This window comes from Pogoniulus pusillus, chromosome 30 (genome assembly GCF_015220805.1).
Source record: "Pogoniulus pusillus isolate bPogPus1 chromosome 30, bPogPus1.pri, whole genome shotgun sequence".
NCBI classification, from domain to species: Eukaryota; Metazoa; Chordata; class Aves; order Piciformes; family Lybiidae; genus Pogoniulus; species Pogoniulus pusillus.
In genome coordinates, this window is record NC_087293.1 from 9,783,350 (window position 1) to 9,808,033 (window position 24,684).

Genomic DNA, 24,684 nt, shown 5'->3' on the forward strand with positions numbered 1-24,684 from the left:
TTCACATAGGCAACCCAGAAAAATTAGAAGGCATATATGCAAGAAAGATACCTTTGTTAAATACAACAAGAAAAGATAATGGAAAAAAGCTCAGAATCCAAGTAATTGTTCTCAGTACCAACTCCTGACGCTGTAGCAATGAACTGTCTCCTGGAAGCACAATTGGTTTAACTCAGCCATGCAAGGAAAGTATGACTAGGAGTGTGCAGGCAAGGTCTGTGCAGCTCTGAGTGAAAATGGCTCTATTCTTGCCAGTCACACTAGATGAATAAAGACAATAGGGAAGGAAAGGGCCAAGCCAGGAGGTCCACAATTATACAATATCAAGTCTCAGGCCTTGCAAAAATGTAACCTTAGCGATACAGAATAAGGAGCAGAGCAATTATGTAAGTTTTCTGTGACCCTGGAGAGGGATTTCTTCTCCTTTGATCTCTCTGCAGATGCAAGCCATTCCCAGCCTCATAAACAAAGATTTATGATCGAGTTCACCCCAGCACAGCTCTCCTAACAGATCCTCCTACCCACATTATCTCGTCACTTAAACAATGGAGGAAAAGCTTTGCAGAGAGGTTAGTTGATTGCTTTATTTATCTACCAAAACTAAATAATGTACAGCAAACTGCAGAACTGATAAAATTAACAGTATTTAGTAAGAGGCTACCTTTAGAAAGCTAACACAGTCTTCCTCAATTGGTGTCAGGAAGGAAGAATTCATAACACAAGTCTATCTTTACCTCCTTCCTGAATGACTTGACCAATGGTTGTTTGATTTTGTTGTTTCAGAAAACATTCTCTCTTACATTCCATTAACAGCTCAAAATCCTGCCACATTTTAATTTGCTTCATATTTGGCCCATGATTTTCCCGTACCACTTTCTGCTTCTCTCGTAATTTCTGTGAAAGATACAAAAATATTAGATTTTTGAAGCAGTTCTAGGCCCCAGAAATTCCTTACACAGGCAGCTTGGAATGGCAAAGACTTTCATGTGCTGCTGAAATATTCTTTTGTTCCAGTTGATAACGCTTGCAAGTGATAAATGCATTAGCACTTGGGACTCAGCTATCTGCTTTTTACAGATGTTTTTAAACTGTCTAATAATCTTTTCAAGAGGTTATGCATAAAAATCTGAGTTCATTTCTATACAGAGCTCTTGCAACCTGCAGTAGATTTGTATCATGATATTATAAGCATGGAACTGATGTTTTACAATTAAACCTGCTCCTGATTATTAATAGTGGCAACCCAAATCTGTAAAAATCACTCCCAGACTGACTCAGAAAAAGCCTAATAAAAGAAAGATGTTTGGTGCGAGTTGGTGAACCTAATCTTGTCCTTGCTTAGCTGAGCTTTATCTAAGATTAAAATTGGACAACTGCTTTTGTTTAGCACTGCTGATCCCCTGGCCTTTAATAACAGTCATCAGGCTGACAGGCTCAAAATTTATTGTCTTCAACAGGTTGCTTTATATACAACATAAAATTTGAGCTGGCAGAGTTTGTTATGCCCATGTTTCAGTTTCTTATCCAAATGGTTTTCAGGGAATGTGCTGTCATGTTAAGCTGTTTGACTATCTCTTACAAGCGGCTCATGCTATACCCCACAGGAAATCAAGTCCTGAAGCACTCCATGATCTCTTTTCAGAGTATTGGTTACCAGCCCCAGTAGTGATGGAATTTTCTTTGTGGGCTGCAATATACTTTTTATAAAAGACTGCCCACAGCCTTTTGTGGTAACCCCACAAAAATATGAACAATGTTTTCAAAAGGTCAAAACCTCACTCTTACCTTCCCAAGGTTTTCCTGTTCAAGGATGATCCGTGTGTACTGTTCTCTAAAAGAAACAGAATACAATTCCACTGTGTTAAATAGGACACAATGATGATGCCAGCATGGAAATATTATGAAAGTACTTGGAGGTTCATAAATGAGATTGAAGAGAAAGCATGAAGAAACCTTTCTGTCATTGCACGACATATCCCTTGATAACAAGGATCAGATCTCTCCGATTCTTTCAGCTGTGATTCTTTCAGTTGGGAAAAGTGGTACTGGGTAAGATCTCTCACATTTCTGAAGCAGGCACAGTTACTGATCCTTCCAGCTTGAAGACAACAGCAAGATCACTTAAACAGGACACGCTTGAGCCCTTTTTAATAATGTATTTATCCTACTGATATTCTGAGGTTAGCCACAGCCTCTTTTCTACAAGATCAGAGTTTATGAAGCCACAGCCATTAATTACTGTGACTGTAGTGTTGGAATGAGTGGGAGAACACGGAAATGAAAGCAAATGGAATTTCCCCCAGGTCGGACAAAGCCAGTGAGTGCGATGGTACCACTGTGCATTCCTCACTTTCAGAAAACAGCCGTCACATTTAGGTGCCTAAATATAGGCTTAGGAGCATAACTGTTGACATTCATTATTAACAACCTTGGCTGTACACCTTTGTCTGTAACAAGTGGCTGGATCACTTTCTGACACAGGCAAACTTGATACGTGAAACCTGACAATATAATATGCAAACCACAACAGCACACTTCAGATACGTTTCTATGCACTTGTTTTTTTACTGTTAAATTTGACAATAAAATCTCTTCACTGATTCACTTGGGAAAACAAAATCAATTATTATACTTTACGTGTAACAGGCAAACTTGGAGGTTGAGTTTACTAGCAGAATACAAAATAACATGGTTCATCTAAAGAACTTTCTCAGTTGCTCAGGGCAGAAAAGCACTGCATAGAGAAATCCTAGACTCCAGAAAGAAATAGCAGCCTTCATGATACCAAAGTGTGACAGTCTGCCAGAGTGTGGTGAGCAGCCGTGTAAAACCAAGGCTCTGCCTTTCTTATTTTCCTTCCATTTCTACTAAGTCCTGCAGGCTTTCAGCTGGAGCCCTTGGGCCCCTGGCCACCTGGTTCCACCTGCCACGCTCCTTGTGGAAAGGATGTGCAAGGAATGAAGTTGAATCATTTAATGATCTCTCGGACAATTCCAGCCGGAACAAATCGGAGCAGCCTCGAGGTTGCTCTTAAGTGCTGTGCTGCACAGCTGATCCCCAGCAATCCTCACCAAATCACCAGGCTGAACCTTCTTAGTTCCATTGGCATACAGCATGTGTTCACACACGTTTGGCCTCAAGTAGAGCTTTCAAAGTAATCACCAGAAGATTAGATGTCTTTCCTAGTAAGTTTTTCTTCGCTATTTATAATGATGCCTGGAAAGAATGCAACTTAATAACTTCATTAAAAATCCTACAACTTTCTATTTTCAGGTAAGAAAATTAACTTTTCACATTCCTGAGAAGTGACCCCACAGAAGAGAACTGGTATTTGATAAAGAGGGTCAGAATTAAGACAGTCTTTTGTCAATATGTTGTTAGGAAAGTGCTGTTCTATTTATGGCTTATTTGAACTCCGTTTACATTCTAGTGCCTGCTGAAAAATACATTCACATTCTAAAAGAATGTCTAGGGGAAAAAAAGTTATCATCTCATTTTTTGTTTTGCAGAGAGCTCTGTATTGAACTTTGTTGTAATTCATTTAAATGTGACAGTCTGTGACCTCTCACAGAAGGTCAAAAATGTGCACAGTCACTCTGAGAAGATAATTTCCCCAGCTCCTGTGCCCACAGATAGCAAATGAAACAGGGACAGTGGAGAGAGTGGTAATGCTCCCTTTGCATTCTCCTCCCCATACCTGGAATGACAGAGCTGGACTCACACTTCGTTTCAGCCCTGGGCTTTGATGCTATGCCTGTGTGAATACTCACACCGTGAATGCTCATTTCACATTTCAGATGTGAGCATTTTTTGCTTAGTATCTGTGAATAAAGTTGGACCCTCCCCTTCCCTGCAAGACCATAAGAGGACAGTGCCTGCTGTCTGACCCCCGGTTTCCTCTCTGCCTGGCTGAACTGGTTGCTTTTCATACTAATGAATATTCACATCATCACTCACATTTTTCTCACAGCCACATCTTCTTTCCCTTCTGCTTAATTTTGCTGTTTTGTTGTCTTGTGTTAGATAAATCTTTCATTTCCTATAGTCTTCCATATTTTGTGAGATGGAGTAAGAAGCTTCTTAAGCCTCCTCTCCCACTCTAACATTAGTAGTTTTTATTCTTACTGTTAGTTTCCCTGCATTGTTTACTACAGAGTTTTTAAACATTTTCATGCCTCAGATCCTTGCAGAAGGTCTCTGTGATGGATATTAATCTTCATTTCCTAGATTCCTGAAGGATCTGATGGATGATTATCTCATCTCTCAGTGTCTCCTGAGGGAACCCTTGGAGTTTTTTCACTCATCTTGACACATTGCCCATAGAATTTTAGTAGTCAGCTACTGCCTTTTTTCACTCCACAATGAGTAAAGAAACTGCCTCTGGTGGTACTGAATGACATCCTATTACTTACACTACCAACTAAGGGTGCTTGCCTCACTGCTGCTAGTGAAACAGAAAGGTCCAGAAATTATTCTGAAAGGTAAAGATATCTTAAGAAATTAATTTACTCTCCCATCTCTCCTTTGAGAAGTGACAGACAACTACTGGTTCTCTTTTCCTGTTGTGTGGTCAGCACGCTGGATGGTCTGAAGCTTTCAAATGGAATGTAGAACAATTATTAATTACTCAATTAAGCAGTTCTATCTTTGCTTTGCCACTCAGCCACATTCTTACCTTGTTTTGTGGATGGAACAATTTTGTGAAGCATTTTGGCACATACTACAGAAGACTGCACATGAGCCACAGCTCGGACACGACACATTACACTGACCTCAAGCAACAATCTGTCGCAAGTGGAGAAATCTAAGAAGATGTCTCACATTAAAGAAAGACATTGCTGGGGCTGTAGGAATGCTGAAAGATGAGACTGTGAGATGGGAAGGTTTAAGGCAGAGCTGACGCCCACCCCTGTGCACTGAACTAACAATGATACACACTGGAGAGATTCTTTGGTGCAGCAGAGACTATACCTTTAAAGAGACCCAGTTCTACTCTCAAAACGTCAGAGGGTTTCTCACTCACTCCATTCATTAAAAAGAAACTAACCAACCAACCAACACAACCCCAGCCTTGATCAAACCCAGCAAACATCCATTTTAAAACTACAGTTTTGATAACTGTTTTCATGACAGAGAAATACCATGATGTGAAAGCCAAAGACCACTTGGTAAAACTAATGGCAACAATTTGAGCTTGTTTATTTTGTTGATGGATAGGATCTAAAAGTATTGGCTTTGACAAAATAAAACAAGTTGGAAAACAGAATTTCTAGTTCATGCAAAAGTCTGAAACTTTGAAAATCTATTTATGAAGAACAAAACTCAGCTACTCTGATACTTTAACCAAAATGAAAAGGATAAATGTTTTGGGTTGGATTTTCCTGAGGTTTCATTTTGATGTTGTTGACTTTATTCTGCAGCTTTTGTTTCAGCTTTTATATTGTATGAAAAGATTGAACACAGAACAAAATTTTGAACAGGATGCTCTTAGAAAATGCAGTAAAGTGTAAAAAACAATCTATATAACCTGGTAACAGATGGACTTCTTAACTAGAGATAATTCATCCAAAACATCTCCTTCTCAGAAAGCATTTCAACCTTGGGCAGGACTGCACTATTTAAAATAGAAGATTACACCAAAAATACCTCTGGGGCATTTCAGAACCTTTTCTGTTTCTCTCCCTGATGGGCAAAGGGGTTCTGGAAAACTTTACAGAATGAAGCAAATGTCTTTATATTGGAGAAAATTAAACTGAGTGTAAAGGTGAAGATTAGTGATGATGCAGAACAATTTTCATTCTACCCTCAGTAAGAGCTACAAACAGGAGCAAAACAAAACCCATTTATGATGAGTATTTGCAGCACTCCATTCCTGCACCCATGATGGCAACAGCTACCATAGCTGAAAGAAGAGTAGAAGACTTGCAAGCAATGGCCAGAACCTGAGGACAGCATATGGTTGCTCTCTGAGAAGTAGTAGACTTTCTACTGCTGCACACAGAGGTCTCAGGGGGAAGTTTGGCAGAGGCTTTGCGTCTGGTAGGGCCCCACTTCCTGCAGGACCCAGCTGAAGCACAGCTTCTCTGAGTTTGTGCCAACAGGGCTGCAAGTTAAAACCCCTATCGGGGGCCTATAATCTCCAAGCAGGAAGGGAAAAGCTTTTGGTATGTCTGAGAGAACTTGTAGGTTTGCAGCAGTATAGACTGGAATTTGAGATGCTTATTTTTAGTGTTGCTAAATTTACCAGGTGAACTCCTCCAGTTCAAATGCCAGTGAGAAAATTCCTGACTTTAACTTTAGTTTATGAATATCCTTCAAGTTAATACAGAGGAAAGACTTAGACACACTCACCGAATTGCCTTTCGTCTCTCCTGGGGGTCTGGGGAGACATAAACCTTCATTTCTTCTTTAGCACGCTGCAGCTGTACTTCTAGATTCTGCAAAGATATGCATAATGAACTAAAATATTGTAACTGCTAATTCATTTCACAGCAAACAATTTGGTCCCTCTTGTGATCTTACCCTTTTCATGCAGTTAATATAATGGTAGTTGCTTTCTTCCTGAACACATTCCTCAAGAAGTCCTTTCACTTCCTACAGTAGAAGAATAAGATTTTGAAGGACGTGATATCTGAAAGTCCACAGGAGATGATGCCCTGTGTTGCTTTACAACCCATGACAGTTGGTAACAAACAATACTGAGAATTGCTTCAATATTTGCACAATTTGGGCTTTACAGAGCTCACTTCTAAAGTGGAAGATAATTTAGATGTGCAGTTTCAGTCACAGTCAGAAACGCTTAATGGTTGCTAATAGGTGATAATTAATGACTGACTTCTAACAGACACTTCCCAAGTGCTGCCAAGACTCTTGCTCCTAAGCACATCTGAAGTGGTAAATACAGTTGTGAATAAGCATTTCCTGGAACACACCTGCAAAATGTGTGTTAAAAAACGACAGAGATGTTAATAGTATGCAATTAGCAATCACTAATTATATTGAGGAGTATGCAGATAGCAGGTTAGTCCCATCTCTAAAGGATTCCTATCAAAAAGCCCTAATAATCCAAATGGAATTCACATACTCCAGGTCACACAGCAGTTGTCAACTCCAAAGCTCTATCACTATGTGATTTTCAGACCATCAGCTGCAAAAATGAATCCTGTTTAACTGCAAGAGTTTGCTGACACTTCAAGCTCTGTATCAGTGGGTGTGACGGTCACCATGTGTTAGAAAATGACTAAGCTTTGTCTGCCAGAAAAAAAACCCAAGCTGTGTAAAACAGTTCTTAAGGAGGGCCTAATTCATAGTAAGGTCATCTGGATTCTTTTATTTTTTCTTGGAGTAAGCCCTGCAAAGGTGATTTTAGTGCAGGAAAATGACCTATCTATCCACCCACGCTTTAAATGTATGCCTTTGTTATTCTGAAGAATATTCCTTATGTGAGCAAGGCCTTGACAAATCCAGTCCAGAAAAAAAAATCACAAGAGGTGACCTAGTGAGATAAAGCAGATGCATACAAACATATTAAAACTGTCCCCACATTAAAGGATTGCACTGGGTTAAGTGCCTCCCTTCCTCAAAGTGCTACAGTTCAAGTAATGCCTAAGACACACACAGAGGCTATACCTGTAGGGCTGCATTTAAAAACCTGTTGTACACAAGGACACAAGGCAGTGGCATTTAATGAAGTATCCATGCCATCAGCTTCACTGCATTCATTATCCACTCGATTGGTTAATTCCATTAACATGCTAAATGCATGTAAAGATTTGACTTGATAAATTAATCTTTACTTTATGGCCAATTTATTGTCTAACAAATACTATCAGGATTTTTGGCAGACATATCTTCTTTTACAACACCCTTGCTAATCAGAACTGGCTGTTGGTGGATGCACTGATGTCCCAATGAGATCATTTGCTGCTGTTCAAAACAGAAGAGTGCCACTGTTGCTGCTCCTCAGCAGCTTTCAGGCATGGTTGCATAGCTGTGCACCACCACTGACTCATATCCACCCGAAGTGGATTTGTACTTTCCATATCCAGAGGGAAGACAGGGAAGATGTCGTGGCACAGTGAATGACATGTTGCACAGCGTTTATTAACACACAGGAAAAAGCCTCTCTCTTACCTGTTCCAGCGCAGAGCGATTGCTCTCTAACCCCGCTGCGCAGCTGTCATATTGGATTTTTTTTTCATCACATTCTTGAGTTAATTCCTTATGTGAAAGGGCAAAAGGGTACACAAATGAAATCTTCAATCGCCTGGCATGTGACATTCTGTGTTCTCACTGGGCTCACACATCAACCTCAGCTACTGGCACACTCAGAGACCCTTACATAAACCCAGCAGGCACATGGGCTCTGTTACGCACAGGGAAACCACTCGCCTCCACTCGCATACTGGAGGATCAGCTGCACACCCCACAACACAGCAGGCACATTTCCTCTTTACAGCTCCAATGTGGCAGATTAACAGGGCAGCATTTGCAAGCAGAAAGGAAAAATAATTCTAAAATAGAGATTAAGAAAGGATTAATATATTTACTACCTAGGAAAGGGCAGCTTTCTAGTCATACACAACAATGCTTTAGCTGTTTTTCAGTTCCTGACACTTGTTATAGAACCATTAAAATTGAGTTTCCTGGAAACTTGCTTGATAGATAAATGGATAGCTCTGTGGCAATGAGCCAGTCAGTTCAGCTGTGGATCTGAATGACTTTTTTTTCATCTCTATAACATTTTGAAAACAAATAGATGAATCTGTCATTCCTACAGGTTGTCAGAGGACTTAGATCAATGTATTCAACTCCGTGGATGAGATATTATTTGCAATCTATTTAAAAAGGAGAGCCCTTGATGAGATCATTAGCATCAAGATGAAGGTAAAGCTTTGAAACTAATTAGAAAGTTTGCTTTGGTTCTGAACCAGAATTTTGTACATTTTCCCTTGGCATAGTAATTTTTTAATTGCTGTAAAGGACAGAATTGTGCCTGCAATGTGAGCTTTAACAGATTCCACATTTAACCATGCTACCTGTTGCAAATCACTGATGATCCATTCTGCTATTTCCATTTTCCTTGTACAAAGATCTGTAAATTATTTGTGATTCTGACTTACATAGAGGGAGAGAGGCATCTGTACTAACCTGGCACTTCTGACGCAACTGCCTCAGTTCTTTGATAACAGGAGCCAGGCTTGCCTTCTTCTCTGCCACCATAGCATTTAGTTTTTTTACCTGAGAGAGGAACAAAATAATGTACATAAACACTATGACACTAATAGTATATTTATATAAGTAGGAATGTGAAAAGAAAGAGAAGCAAATCAAAATATGGAGAGAAAAAATATGCGATGAAGCCTGAACTATCAGAATATAAGTTCAGGCCTAATTACTCAAGGGAAAAAGCCCATCTTGCAGTGAGGTTGTTACCAGAAATAAGACAAGTTCTGCTCCCTTTGTTTCAACTGAGAACATCAGGGAGAAGTCCAGAACACAACCTTTGTGCCTTAAGAACTTAAGAAGTAGGAGAAAATGAAGTTGCATAGAGGAGGGCTGAGAGAAAGGAAGAAATCCTTAAGAAAACAAACAAACAAACTTGCACAGATTAAATAAAGTTTGAAAATGCCAAAACAGAATCACTTAAAAATATTCATACTTAAAACTCAAATTTGATCTTTTTTTTTTATTATTGAGAGCTGTTCTGGTTTAATTATACTGGTTTCTTTTTAAAGTGCCCTAATGATTTCAAAGAAAGCTATTTTAGTTTTTTCTCTTCCATAATATTTTAAAATTAGAAATTCAAGTTCTGTCTTGCTTCTACGGCTATGTGGGAAGTTAAATGAAAACATGACAGGTCTGAGGGCATTAAACATTAGGCTACAGAGAAAAAGTCAAGATATGGCTTTTTGGGCTAAAAGAAAATTTTAAACCTAAACAAAAATATTAAGCTTGGTCTTATATGCTGAGGAACCAGATATTCAAACTGAAGAAACACAGTAATTTAAGACAAAAATCACCATTTCAGACATGTTGTCTAGAGTCCGGCCTTTCATTTCATCCATTTCACTCTTTACTGCAGATACTCTTTCCAGCTCCTCCTGGGTGTAGCTATATCCAGAAATACCTTTCTTCTCTTCTATAGCTTGCTGCAGACACAAAAACCAAATGCTGAATTTGAGTCCATGAATCAAGTAACACAGCAAATCCCTTCACAGAGCCAAAATATTGTAAGAAATGGAAGGAAGGAGAAGGAAAAGGAAAAGGTAAGTACTGGAATCCACTTATTTTAAAAGTGATGTAGCTGCCAGAAAAAAACAACTGTTTCTCTAGTGCCTGGACAGTAGGATAGTAACAACTTCCTGCGAGCACACTCTTCTGTGTATCCAGTCTTTGGTCTTCATCCAGTGCTCAATGAAATCACCAAAATATTTCCACAAAGTAACTTGTGGTTTGGGCCAGGCTCTGAAGAAGTTCCATGTGTAGAATCCAGATTCTTAACATGAAGATGTAGCTATTTTTTTTTGTAAACAACTGTCAAGCAAAACTAATTAAGTATTGTATTCATTACAGGAATACTAATGCCATGGTAACCAATTCCAGAGATACAGGACATAAACTTCACATTTAATTCTAGTTGGTGGAATGGTTTTTAGCAATGTTTACTCAAAGTACCTAAGGAGAGCATTTACTGATAACTGAAAGCTAAGTGTTGATTTACACTCTTGCTAAAAAGCAAAACATTCCTTCTTAAAAGTACCACAGATCTATGAACTCCAGGTCATTATCCTCAAATCCTTTTACAACTTTACATTTAAAAGAAGATTTATATGTACTCTACCTGCTGCTGCCATGCTGGGAGCATTCTGCAGATTTAGCAGTAGTGTGAAGTCTGACAGGATGTTATGCCCGGGGCTAGAAAGAGTAGTTTAGACTCTAGAGGGGAAAAGGGTGCACTAGTCACCCGGTGATAAGAACCTGATGAAGTCAGAGCTCTGTAGTTTTACTACAAGGTAGTTTAGAAAAGGTCAGAACTAAATGAGAAGAGATTGTTGACTACTTCACTGAAAAACTTCCAGTGCTTTGTCTCTGCTGTGACCTTCCTGTGAGGTGACTGATGTAGGTAAAAAAAACACTTCTAAGTGTTTATACACCTTCCTTCTAGCTGAGCAGCAATCATGGAAAAAGCTCTGATCCCACTGTTTATGTGCTTCTTTCTACCTGGGTGGCAGATCTGGGCTGATTGTTAATTAAGCAATTAATGTCCTATTGAACTAGCATGACATCACCCACTGCAGCTGAGTATCTTCCCAAAGTCTGTCCCATGTATTTTCACACTTCCAATTTTCTTTTAATAATGCACATAATTTTATGTTTAAAAATGCATAATATGTTCATATAACAAAATAGATAAATGATAACCCCAAAAGTATTTGACAACAAGAATAGCAGTAGTTGAAGAAAATGCTACAGCAGCAGTATTGCATTTGGGATATATCTATAGTCCCTGAATGCTTACAGGCACTATGCAGGCCCTGAATGCTTTTGCAGAGCTGAAATCTTCCTGCTGTGCTGGCTTGGGAAAAGCATTCATTCAGTTTTTAATATTTCACTGACTCTGAAATGCATTTTCTTCTAAATATTCTGGGGTTAAAATGTTTCCTTTCTGATCACTCTCTTTTGAAATGCTATTTCTGTGTATTTTGCAGAGGTAACTTCAATCCTACTTGCTGTTGATAATTTCAAAGTCTCTTTTGATGTATGTGAATACCAAAAACTAATTTAAGAATCTAGTACTGCTCTGGCTAGAGTTAGTTAAGGTTTACCATTGACTTTAAAAAGCAGGGTCAAGCCCCTCAGTCTAAATAGGAATTACAGAATCAGCTGCTGAACATAAAGTACAACAGTCTGGCACAGTCAACAGACAAAAATAAATTTTATACCCTAATGACTCTTACTAATGACAGGAAGAGAGCAGAGGATGATATACATTAGAATCTAACAGAACATTCATCTTAGCATGGCCTCAAGTTGCACCAGGGGAAGTTCAGTTTGGGTATTCTAAGAAATTCTTCCCTGTAAGGGTTCTCAAACACTGGAACAGGGGCCTCAGGGAGATGGCTGAATCCCCATCCCTGGAGGTGTTTCAAAGATGCAGAGATGTGGTTCTGAAGGACACAGGTCAGCACCAGACGTGGTAGTTAGATCATGGTTGGACTCAAGCTTAAAGGTCTTTTCCATCCAAAATGATTCTATGATTCCATGATTCTATCATGTGGCTGTCAACAGGGCAGGAAGAGTGCTGGGACTGTGGGAGCAGTAAATGCTTTATTACCAACTGCTGCTGAAGGGCCTCGTGGCGCTGTTTCAGCAGCTCCTCTGTCCTCTGGAGGATTCCATACTCAGCTGTAATTTCTGCTATTTCCAGTCGCTTCTTTTTATAAAACGTGTTCTTGCTCCGCAGCTTATTAACATAGTGTTTAAACTGGAGAGAGAGAACAGAAACACCACTTAACTTAAAGCAAAGAAGTCTTAGCACAGACTGTTGCTATAGAAAATATAATTATTCTGTTTGGACTGCATATTGCAGATTAAGTGTTTAGAACAGAGGATTGGAATTCAGGATTCCCAGGGTCTATTTATTTTCAGCTCTGCACTTGTTCAGTGAGTGAGATCAAGAAAACCAGCTCAATTGCTTTCTGCCCCAGCTCACTCGTTTGTAATACCAAGATCATTCAGCTCTGCTCACCACCATTTGACAGCTGGAAAAGTAATTACTCTTTGCAAAACGTTATGAGAATCCTGGATAATAAAAGAAGTTAATGTAGTAGTAATTTGCACTTGTAACAGAGCACCACAGCCCCAAAGAGCTCTGTAGACCAAGAAAAGTGATAAGAAAATGCAGAAAAATCAGAAGAGATGATGGCATGGGTAAAGACTTTTTTTTTTCAATGCTAGTTCTTAATAGCTAAAATTTGTTGTTCTCTTTCCTTGACTCTTTCAGACATCAGTGATATCACTGGCTAAGTTTTAAAAATAGGAAACTAAAAGCAGAGTCCTTGTCTAGAAGCACAGAAATGCAGTGTCTATCTCACTCATAACCTACAGCAATGGAGAATTGTATTTTTATTTAAGACTAGGTCAAATAATACATATCTTTACATACCGACAGCCTTAGCTAATTTACATCTGAATCTCTGTGTGCTCCATTTGTAACAGCTAAGAAAGATCAGGTGTTGAAATAAATGTACTGTTTTTTTTGCCTTAATGCTTTCCATCTGTCAAACAGGCCTAAGTCTTATTCTTATATTTTACATAACAGCTATGAGGCAAATGCCAGTCACAGCTCCAAAATTCATTCAGATCCAGAGGTGCAAAGCAAAATACATTTATTAGAGTAAATGATGTAAGAACAGGCTTCGGAATGTTTCTTGATGAGGAGTGGTCCAGCATGTGCAGAGTAAGCACAAAAACAGAGAGCCCCAAGGAGAAAACAGGAGTCCCATTACCACTGAAACATGTTGGCAACTCAAACATAAAATAATTTAGATTTTGAAATTTACATCATTTTTTCTATTTGCACAATTGTGCCTCTCCCTTCCAAAGCCTAAATCCACAAAACCAATGTGACCACAGCCTAAGAACCCCCAGAGTAACTGTATGTGCTATAAAAAGTGTCCTGGGCAAAATGCCCAAAATGAAATCAACCCTGTTCATCTGCCATCCTGTGCAATATCTAGGCCAAAGCTACTTCTCTCTTGCTATGCTCCAGAACTATTTTTAAAGCCAAAAGCTATAAACGTTTTTGGTGAAAGAACAAACCCACAAATTACTCAATGTGCTCTATGCAGATTGGACTCTGTGTGGCTTTGGAACAGCCTTTTACATTGTGTGTACTACCTAGGACAAGGAGAGACAAGGTCACCTAAGCCACAGCTCTGACAGAGGAGGCACTTCTGTTACTGTCATGCTGGCTTTGTTGTATTATTGGCACATGTAATAGAGTATTGCCCAGATTAATTCTTGTTCTTTGTAAACTCAAGTATATCCACCTACTTAATACAAAAGATCTTTTAAAATTGCTTAGACAAGACCAAGTTTTCTGTGATTTTCAAGGGACTATAAAAGTATAAACACAATTTTTCCAATTAACTGAGGAAAATCGAAGAGAAGCGCAGTCATCTGTCTTGATCACACAGCTCCTGAGATATTTCATTTGACCAGTGAAATATAGTCAAGAATGATGTAAAGGATTAAACTTACTTAAAATGTGACCACATAGCAGCTATCAAATCTGAATGATTTTCTGTCATTTTATCCCAGGATGAAAAGCAAACTATTCTCTTCACTTCTACAGCTACTTTTAAGGTCTTGAAAATAGCTTGAGTGGGAGGTAGAGTATTTGCATATTCCATATTCCAAGCATAATGTATTTTACAATGGAAGTCAAAATACCTTGTTGATTAAAGAACTGATTCCACCAATGTTCTATTATTAGCTGATTAAGTTAGGACTATGTAATAAAAATTTCATCCAAAATGAACTACAAATGCTCACATTGATGAGTGAAACCTATTCAATTTAGGAGATGGATGTCCTCCTTTCATTGCACTGCAGCTTTTTAAAAGCAAACTCAACCTTTTACATAGCTTTTATTGCTGCACGTAAAGTAAAACAAGGTAGAAACAAGAGTAACAAAGTGATAACATCTGCAGAAAATCAATCAATAATTTAGCAGAATTTTCAGAAGGCTTCATCTATTTCCAATGCAGTAGAAATTAGGACCTCAAAATCTCACTAACTGAAGGTTTCTTTAGATCCAGGGCCAAATGCAGAGCTGAAGTTATTACGTTTAACTCCACTTCAGTCAGCAGCTACTGAGATCTTTAGCCAAAATTAGGTTTCTTCAGCCTAAAAGCTGAGAGTCATTCTGTAGGTCTCCAAAAAACTAAAAATAAGCTTCTTGTAAAGTAACAGTGTTTTCATTTGTGTCAGCATTACCTCAGAGGCTTTCTACATCTCATGCTCCCATCTTTATGTAGATAAAAAAATCAAGCCCTTAAAATGCTATAAAACACTGTAATTTACTGTGGTAAGAGGCCTTTTAAATAATTTGAATAGTTCACAGTAGAACAACATTGCTTAGCCATATCACTTTAAAGCTAACCAACCAAAAGGACTCCATTGCTGAGCAGCAGCATTTTCCCACAGACCAGGTCAACTGCTCCCCGTGCAGAAACTCAGCAGGCTCAACCTACAGAATTCCCATGATCTGTCAGTGCCTGCAGTGATGCACCACTCAAGGCAACATCCACCAGTGAGCTTTTCTTTCTCAAGCAACTTAACACAAATAGCTTCAAAGATTAAATGACTGGACAAGAACCAACTGCTGGCACCGAGTTAGCAGTTCAAGTAAACAAGGCTGGAGACCGATGTTTGCTAGCCGAGTCAGAGCCCCCATGAGAGAGAAAAAACTATCCAAATGAAAGCAAAGCAAAGTTCTTTTTCACTTGGCTGTTTTTATGGGTGGCTGTAACATAACAAGCTTGGAATCTAGAATATGAAATAGCATGAATGAAAACAGGACTTTAGCCTCTCACGTAATGTCCTACAGCATGCAGGTCTCTAGCATCCCAGGGCAGCTTTTCTCTGTTAGAGTTCCACATTTACTGGAAGAATCCAGCAGTGCTGGTACTTTATGCTTCTCCACATTCCACAATCTGAAAGAGATTGCTAGCACCAGGTTAAGTCTCACCACACCTGTGTGAAGTAGTAAGCAACACAACAATTCTAAATCTGACAAGATTGATTCACAGCTATTTAAATGGCTTCTGCAGGACCATACAGAGCCTGGCAGGTTGCTTCCCTCCAGGAAAGAACAGAAGGATGTTGTCCACATGCTTCAGTGCATTGCTGAACTGAGATCAAAGCCCAGATTCTCTAATGCTTAGCATGATGCTTTCACTCTAAGGCCATAATTTCATCTCCATAAAAATAACATTTGCCCCACATGAAATTTTCACAAGGTTCTTACTCCGCAAGCATCGTTACAGGAGAAAATGGGTAAGATTGTTTCCCAAAGAGAACAACCCCAGATGAATCCTTCAGTTTCAAGTCAAATCTTCAAACTCAGTATTTTCTGGATTACTGGGTTACAGTAATGAAATGGTCTTCACACAAAAATATTACAGTAAATAAAGTATTCCTTGTAAAAAAAAAATTCTGAAATGCATAATCTAAATGAGGCTTCAAATAAGGTTTTGATAATAAAATTATCTGCATAAAGTATCTGCATTAGAAGCACAATACTTGCAGATAATCTTAGCTGACTATCTCTGTTTTTATTAAGAACTGAGGAACAGATGTTTTAATTTTCTAACTAGATTAAATTAACAGGATACAGACTGTCCACAGTATGAAATTTAGTTAGGAAAAGTTTCTGATCACAACAGATTTTCTAATTTTTTTCCTAAGAGGCTCTAAATTTAAGATGGTACAGCCACTGTTGGATGTAGTTAATAACTTAAACACAGGACAGAATTCCACAAGATTTGAGCAGTATTACCTCAATCTATGAAAGTATCCTGCAGCCAGACAGATCAATCAGGCAAATTCTCCATGAGCATTTAATAGGTTATCTCTTCTAGTAGTGTTTGCTTCGAGTCAGGAAAGAAGTATTACAGTAGGCATTACCAAAAATTTGGATCAATCAGAGTATTTATAATGAAAAACTGGTTTTGGTTATCACTGAAAATGCACAAATCAATAAAATTGATGATTTATTCATGCCAGTGGGTGCTGAAAGAGCATTCAGATCAGTTCAGATTTGTCTGAATCACTGCATACATTTGGCTTAAATGATGGTTAACTTCTTAGAGCAAAAAATCTTCTGTAAGAATCCTACAGATCTGCCACATTTGTTCTCACAACGTGACTGCCAGCTACTCTCCCATTTCCATGTGTAAGGAGCCTCTGACAGACAGGAATAACTGTACCTAGAACCTTAGCGAGAAGTTAAGAGAAAGAGAACAGAGAAGAGGATAATATATCCTGGTAAATAGTAATATATAACGTCTGAGTTGTGAGCTCCTCTATAGCTACTCTTAAAAATCCACCCACTTAGTTGCTTGTGGTGGATTCAGATGGACCAAGCAGTTTCAGAGGAAAAGGGACTAGAAGATCTGTGGCCCAAGACCGACTGTTTTCTGTTTGCAAACTGGCACACTTTTTATGTTGTTTTACAAGGGGTAGGCAGGCCTGGATGGCATTTGTATTTAAAAAAGCCAACTCCTTACCTAAATGAACATGCAAATCTCACCTGTATGTTAACAAACTTGAGAGGATTTTCTATGCCACGTTCTCAACAATGTGTTCATTTCCATTGCTGCCGCTAAGCACAGCTATGACACTATTCCATTCTGATGCACTGGGGAAGCTGAGGTTCTTGGGGCCCTATGCTGAAGCCTGAAAAGTACAATGTGTTGTGTAAAGAGCTAAAAATACCACAGCTTTACCTGGGATCACTTGTAATTGAGCCATCTAGCCTTCTAAGTGTCAGCATTTGATTCCCTAATTTTCAGGATCTGACAGCTGCAGCCAGGAGCCTGCCAACTTTGCCCCACGTTCATTGTACTCTCTCTGAAGTACTTAAAAAGATTTCATAAGCCCCGAAGCAGACAATTTATTCCTACCTTTTTGTGCTCTATGCAAATGAATTGCTGTTTGTTCTGAGTTGTATCTGACTGTATAACCTCTCCAACCAACTGGAATGCTGTAACATTCCTTTTTTGTGATTAGAGAAGAAAACAAAATGTTAATACCTGAAAACATAAGCCAGGGTTGACCTTTTGGTGAATGAAGTTCTAAGAAAACCCCAACTGGAGATCCAAACACTGGTTAGGGAGCATGAGCTAGGAGGGCACCGATGCTTTGATTTCCAAGTGTTTTGAGTGCCATGATGTAAGAGGATACAGCAACATGAGACAGAGAGAAGGTGAGAAATGCTGTGTAAAGGGGAAAAGTAATTCTTTAACTGTAGTACTTAGGTTAAATGAGGCAGAATTTAAAGCCCACTTTAATCTGAAGACAACAAACCTATTTGTTCAAAACCCTCTTTCCTCCTTTTTGAAAACGGAGAGAATTAATGCAACAAGCAGAAGGAATCCTTCTGTTGTCAGAATGCCAGGTGAAGGTGGAATGTACAACCTTTTTCAGTCCCCATTGAACGTCTGTATTGCTGCAGTGAGTCACCACTACTACATTCATCAAGACATCCTTTGGTACTGGCTCAAAGCTGGAGTAACAGAGCACTGAATCAGAAAACACAAATCTCGAAGTATAACATATCAGAAACAAATCTCTAGCAAAACATTGTCTGGTGAGTGAGGAGTTGAGACTTACTGATGAGAGATAACCTGTTCACTTTTGCTTCATCACCTCTTCCCTGCCAAGACTGATTTGTCTCATCTATTGGTCCTGGCTTCCCAACATAGCCTACAGCAAGACAGTGTCTATAGCATGCATTTGCGACGTGCTCTGAGAACACACCAAGACTATAGCAACGAGCTCCTGTGCAGCATTTTTGGCAGCAGACATTTAGAAACAAATTAAATACTAGTATTTCCACTTTCCAGATGAGGAATCTGTGACCTTTGAGAAACAAGCAATCCAAATCATCAACAATTCAAATCCTTTCCAAGTTTTTAGCCATAGGAATCAGTCTTACTGCTTTACACTGAGGCCCATGAGTACCACTACAGTACACCTAATGAAGTAATAAACAAGAGGAGGACATAGATTGTATAATACTGTCTGTCATGGGCCAAAGTACAGAAGGTATTTTACAGAGCAGGAAATGCTTTTTAGGAAAAGACAAACACTTCTTATTTTAAACTGAAGGTTTTGTCCAAAGTGCTCAGTCATTTACTCTTCAGTCCTCAAAATGAAGACTTGAAAAGACTTAAAGTCAAAACCAGAACCTATTTGAACAGAAAGAATACAGTTTATGTTCAAAACTAATCTTTTCTTTTTTCTGGCCTGAGCTGCTTCTTTGTGTCAGACATTTAACTTGAATTTTTCATTAAGGTTCTGTAACCATGTCTCCCTTTTAGCCTGCTCTCCTGGAATTACCACAGATAACTGTATGTGTCCACCTTGAGAACAGACACATTAATTATTTCTTACCTTACAGTGCATTTACAGATAATGTAAAGCATATGTTGCTATTCTGGTAATGCATTCTTGATGATTAATTAAATAGTTCTTTCCCATCACATGTCACAAAACACAGATTGTCTGCTTTCTGGTTTTATTTTTACTTAAAAAGGTGTCAGAGACTTCAGCAATATGCCCACTGGGGTTGAGAAGCTTGTATTGGAGATTAATCTAATGCAGTGGTCTCACTATTGCTACCTATGGAATCCCTATGGAATGTGTACAGAATATTATGGTACAAGATCAACATCTTAATTCTTCAGTCTCTGTGCCTTTGCTTCCACCTGTAGCTTTCATCCTGATTTACAGAAGGGGAGAAAGGCAAGGAGGCAGCAGTGAAATACGCATGGATTCCATATGATACAGGAAATCTTTAAGCATGGGTGGACACATTCCCATACTTGACTGACTCTTTAAAACTCCTTCAAAAGAAATGTGATTTCTGTGGAGCAGGCATGTCCTACAGGATCAGGAAGGGAGTTCCTTCTGCAAAGGGCGTTGCCTGTGCTGAGCAGTATGTAAAAAAAGCACAGAAACTCACAAAGGAAAAGCAAGCAAAGTGTTACTTGTGATAAATGATGGCAGTGCAAATTAACACAGTATGGAGGCAATGAAAAGATACATGAAGTCAAAGCAATGATGCAGCTAAAATAATTCTTGCTTTAGTGAATACACTTAGCAGGCTTTTTCCAAGCTGAGAACAATTATTGTCTGAAGAAAAGTCAATTACTTTTGCTGACAAACTGCTACCCAGCTGCAGCAGCCTTAATCTTTGCAAACTCTGAAGAAGAAAAAGCTGCTTTGATAAGTAGAGCCTCAAATATAACTTTGCCTGAGCTATGCTGACTGTGCTAGTCAAAGTCTGTCTTGCAGCTAAACTTCAGGAGGGTTTGAGAAAGCTTTTGAAGTACAAACTCTTGTGGGTAATAAATACAACAGGATTAACTGCATTTCTGATACCTATTGATATTATACTTTTTGATCATGTACCACATAGACAATGGATAGTAACACAGATTTATATTCTACATCAAATGACAAAATCAATCTACATGACCTATCACTCAACTCCTCATCCCTTCATTCATCTCACTGACTTTTTTAATTGGTTATTTGTCATCGTATCACTGTGATGATACTGACATTATTTTGACTCAGAGTCTGGAAGGTTAAAAACTCTCATACAACTTTCAATCTATCAGGTACGATGTGAATGATTGAGATGAACAATTTGAAAACAGCTACAAATCAAGCACTGCTGCAGTATAAATACTGGAAAGCACCTGAATGCACTTAACAGCATTGTACTATCTGCACATGAAGAATCACAGAATCAACCAGGTTGGAAGAGACCTCCAAGATCATCTGGTTTTCATATATGTTAATTTGGGGATTTCATGATGAAAAATCTGCATTAAAAAAACAGAGGGCCAATCTGTAACAATGCCAAGGACATGCAGCTTGACAGCACAGCATGAAAGAGAGTAAGTCACTGTAGAAGCAGTTACTGCAACGTGAAGTTCAAAGGAAAGTGCAAGTTAGCAAAAACTGATCTGTCTCTTCCAAGTTTCCTCTTCCTTAAACCCACTGTTTCACTGCGTACCTCATCCCCTTTCAGAACATCAGCACCTTCTAACTCCTGGGCCTGACTGGTCTTCTGCAGCATCTGCCTTTCAGCACTGGACATCTCCTCCTTGGCAGCCTGCAGTTCTTCTGCCTTGGCTTCCTTCTTCCGGGAAATTATCGATGCCTGCAGGATCGTTAGAAATGCATAACACAAGTGAAGTAAAAATCATCTTGTTTAATCTCTAGCAAAATGTAATCCATTACATTTTCAGGCATTGCACCACTGAAACCACATTTTAACTGTCAGAAACTGATTTTCATTAAGAAATGTGAGCACGTCTCACTGTAAAGGAAAAGCATCGATTACACCCTATATACATCACAGCTTCATTGGCCATGGCTGCAGGCTCCTGCCTTCCAGCCAAGGCTTCAAGCACGCTCTTTCTTCCCAGATTCGTCATGATGTGTTTTACATTTTAGATTTGCATCTCTCCACCTCATTTTTCATTCTCATTGAAGGAAAGGGCAGGCATTTTAGCTGCTCTGTTTCTTCTGCTTAGTCCCTTTTTGTGCACATGCAAGAAACACCAACATGGCTTAACTGGAAAGTTATCCAAGATTTCACAAATGTCACAATACAGATTTTTATAACTCCAACCTACTCCAACCTACAGAAATATGTTATACTAACAGCAGAACTGAGCCACTAAATCCTGGCAAATAGCTAGAAGATGATGAATAAAGGAACACAGTACAGAAATAATGTAGATTAATGATTATTCTTTTGTTTGGAGTCTAGAAGATAAAGTCTTTAAAGAAGAATATTTTATACAAGACAGACTATTTAATAGCACCTAACATTTGACTAGAAGCTAACAAATGTGAGAATGTAAGAATACATTGGTTCAGGGCGGGGAAAAAAGAATTTTTATCCTGCTGAGGTCTGCTGATTAAAAAATATTTTAAAGCAATACATTAGTTTAGATGCATACACATGAATTTGGAGGGAAGCATGGCTGGGTTCTTCACAAAGGGAAAATTTAGGGCTAAATGAAACCAAATAAAGACTGGCTTTCTTACCCTAGCTTAAAAGGACCAGGTTTATTTCTAAAAATATATCTAAGAGAATTCTGCTCAGCTCTTTGTTTCATGAGATATCTGCAGTGACATATTGTGGTATGAGAGATCATTATTTTATGAAAGAGAAGCCAGTCCCTCACAACAAAGCACAGACTCCACCACTTGCTTTCAACTCACAGCAGAAACCTGAACTCCTGGAGTGGTCCATGAACATAATTATGCCATGAGCCAGTTGGTCTTTGGTACCAGCACATTATGTAGTAGGCTTTGGGTTTGGGAAGAGCATCTCATACTAAACAAAATGGTGCATTTCCTATTGCATATGTGATTGAAGTGCAGTACACATTTTATCACCTTTTTTTCCACCCACTGATACATTTTACTTAAGCCTTTTTATTTTTTAAACCATCACCATAAGCATCACCATGAAAATCTTCAAAATTAGCAGCAGGACAGGTTGCCTAGAAGAGAAATCACATTTCTGCCTAAGCTCTGAACATCTCAGAGTTCATAAATCCTTTTTATAACTTGTGAATTTACTAAGACTAGACCAGACAGCTTATTTTATGGAAAGACTATTTTACAGCTTCAGGATGAAAAATCAAAGAATCCCTTCTTAATAGATGTTACAGAGAAAAACAGCACGCAGTCAGACACAAGTGAGGGACATAACTGGAAGCCAGCCTGGCATTCAGGTCTGAGTGCAGCAGCCAGCCTGCATGCTGCCTTTCAAGAATTAGTCCACAGCTGGATCTTCACCAAAATAGCTCCTCCAAATGATCCTTCCAGAATTGCTGTGATGCAGCTGAAAGGCAGAACACCTCACAGCTTATGGACAGCCCATACAAACTCACTAACATGACTGAAGGCAATCGTTTGAGTCAGCCCTAAATATGCTCAACAGCTATTTATTTATTTTGTTTCTGTATAGCAGAATTTCTACTGATTTATGCTAAATAAAGACAAAAATCAGTATGTGAAACAAGCAGTGATCAAAAAGTCCTCAATTGCTTCTGCTTAAGAAGCTTTTGTTCCTTCTTACCTGTTGGCGGTACATGGAAAATTTACTATCAATTGGCTCATATTTCATCATTCTTTTCTCAATAAGCTGATTCATTTCTGCATTTACTTCATTTATCTGCAAGACAGAGTAGAAAACAAAGGAAATGGAGCTTTGTTTCTCTATCTTCTCCAAAAATTAAACGCTTTGCAAACCAGGTTTACAATCCAGCTATTTCCATTTTTAAAAGAGAGAAGCAAACCCAAAAAACATAATGAGTCATTAAGATTTGGCCAGGAAGAGGCTATGGTTTTGGATTTCCAGTTCTGTGCCTTTATGATAAGACAGAAGCATGCCATTGGCCCTGAACATGAAGTAAACTGGTATACATGGAGACAAAATTCACGTGAATTGGTACAGACAGAAAAAAGACTGGTGTTGTCACAGACTCTGTGAAAAGTGTGATTTTATCAATATTAGTTAAAATTCCTTTTCATTCAACCATTTATCACAAGTTTAAAGGGGAGAATATAAAGACTAATTGATACCAGATTTCATAATTTCTTTTTCAGGCTCACAGCCCATCATATTCCAGCTGCATGGCACCTTCCCTCTACTGCTGCAAAATGCATCTGTTTGTCCATGGCCCTAAACTGTTACCTTCATTCTAGCTGAAGCTTCAGAGCACCAGGAAACTCATATGCAACTACACCAGTGTACTGGTTCTGGCCTTCTCAGGCCTGACTTGAAGCTACACTGGGACTCTCATCAGCCATGGAAACCACAGCCCTAGCAACCTTCCTTTAATTCTCTGCTAACTAGATGAATGCTGAAGCAGCCTAAATATGTCCTGAAAGCAAGTTAAGGCAGATGTGAGGTAGGTATGGTGCTGGGCATTCCCCTAATATTTCTATGAGTACTCTGAAGACTAAATGTTTCAAATGTTGGGGGGTTGGACTGGATGATCTTTGAGGACTCTTCCAACCTGGTTGATTCTATGATTCTATGAAATTAACAGCTCAGTAGGACTAAAATTACTCCCAACACCTGAAAAAAAAACATCTTCTGTAAATTCTGTTCCTTTGCAAAAGCTGTTAGTAGTAGAACAGACCTGAATTTGAAGATGGCATAAAGAATTTCCTTGTGTGAATAAATTTTTGGTCTATATATTACAAGATGCATGCTTAGTGCAGTGCAACAACTTTTTAAGACACAAATAATAGAAGGCCAACTTTATAAAAAGATAAAATTCTGTCTAAAGCCATGCTGTAGTAAGAGCCAAGTGTATGACATGGTTTTACTATCGATTAAGAAGACCATCCTTCCAAAATATACCAAATTAAAAAGTTACCTCACAGAGAAAGAGGAAAAAAAAAACAACCAACAACTTGAAGCTTTTTAAAATATTGCCAAAATTCCAACAATGCTCTTGGAGAAGAAAGGTGCCAAACAGGGCTTCCAATATGCTTGAGAGAAATAAACTCAGCCACAGCTATTGTTTTGATTAAAAGAAATAAACTAGGAAAGCAGAGGCTGAATCATGGAGCTAGTTTATTATTTCAGACCTAATCTACCACTTAATAAGGCTGTCATCCTGTAAAATAGAACAATTGGAACTCAAAATTAGGCTGTCACTGATTTCACTCTTGTCAAAGGCAGCCTTAACCTTAGAATGTATTCTTGATGATACTTGACTGCTGATTCTCATCTGATCCAAAAAAACTGTGGCCATGTCTTTATTGCACAACTTTGGCATGTGCTGTGTGTGAATGCAGAGGCTACAAGGTTGTTGGTGGAGTTACTGAACCTCCCTTTGCTTTGAG

The 24,684-nt window shown here is 38.7% G+C and overlaps 1 protein-coding gene across 1 annotated transcript in view; it reads right to left on the bottom strand.

The window, feature by feature from the left end:
* Positions 1–558: 558 nt before the first annotated feature.
* Positions 559–24,684, bottom strand: part of IFT81 (intraflagellar transport 81) — a 40,314-nt gene continuing 16,188 nt past the window's right edge. Inside the window, exons 10-19 of the mRNA XM_064168991.1 lie at positions 22,904–22,999; positions 20,819–20,965; positions 12,338–12,487; positions 10,023–10,151; positions 9,151–9,240; positions 8,134–8,220; positions 6,523–6,594; positions 6,352–6,437; positions 1,786–1,831; positions 559–894 (exon numbers count right to left, since the gene is read on the bottom strand). Coding sequence (XP_064025061.1) covers positions 712–894; positions 1,786–1,831; positions 6,352–6,437; positions 6,523–6,594; positions 8,134–8,220; positions 9,151–9,240; positions 10,023–10,151; positions 12,338–12,487; positions 20,819–20,965; positions 22,904–22,999 — 1,086 coding nt within the window. The 3' untranslated portion in view covers positions 559–711. The remainder of the gene's footprint in view (positions 895–1,785; positions 1,832–6,351; positions 6,438–6,522; positions 6,595–8,133; positions 8,221–9,150; positions 9,241–10,022; positions 10,152–12,337; positions 12,488–20,818; positions 20,966–22,903; positions 23,000–24,684) is intronic.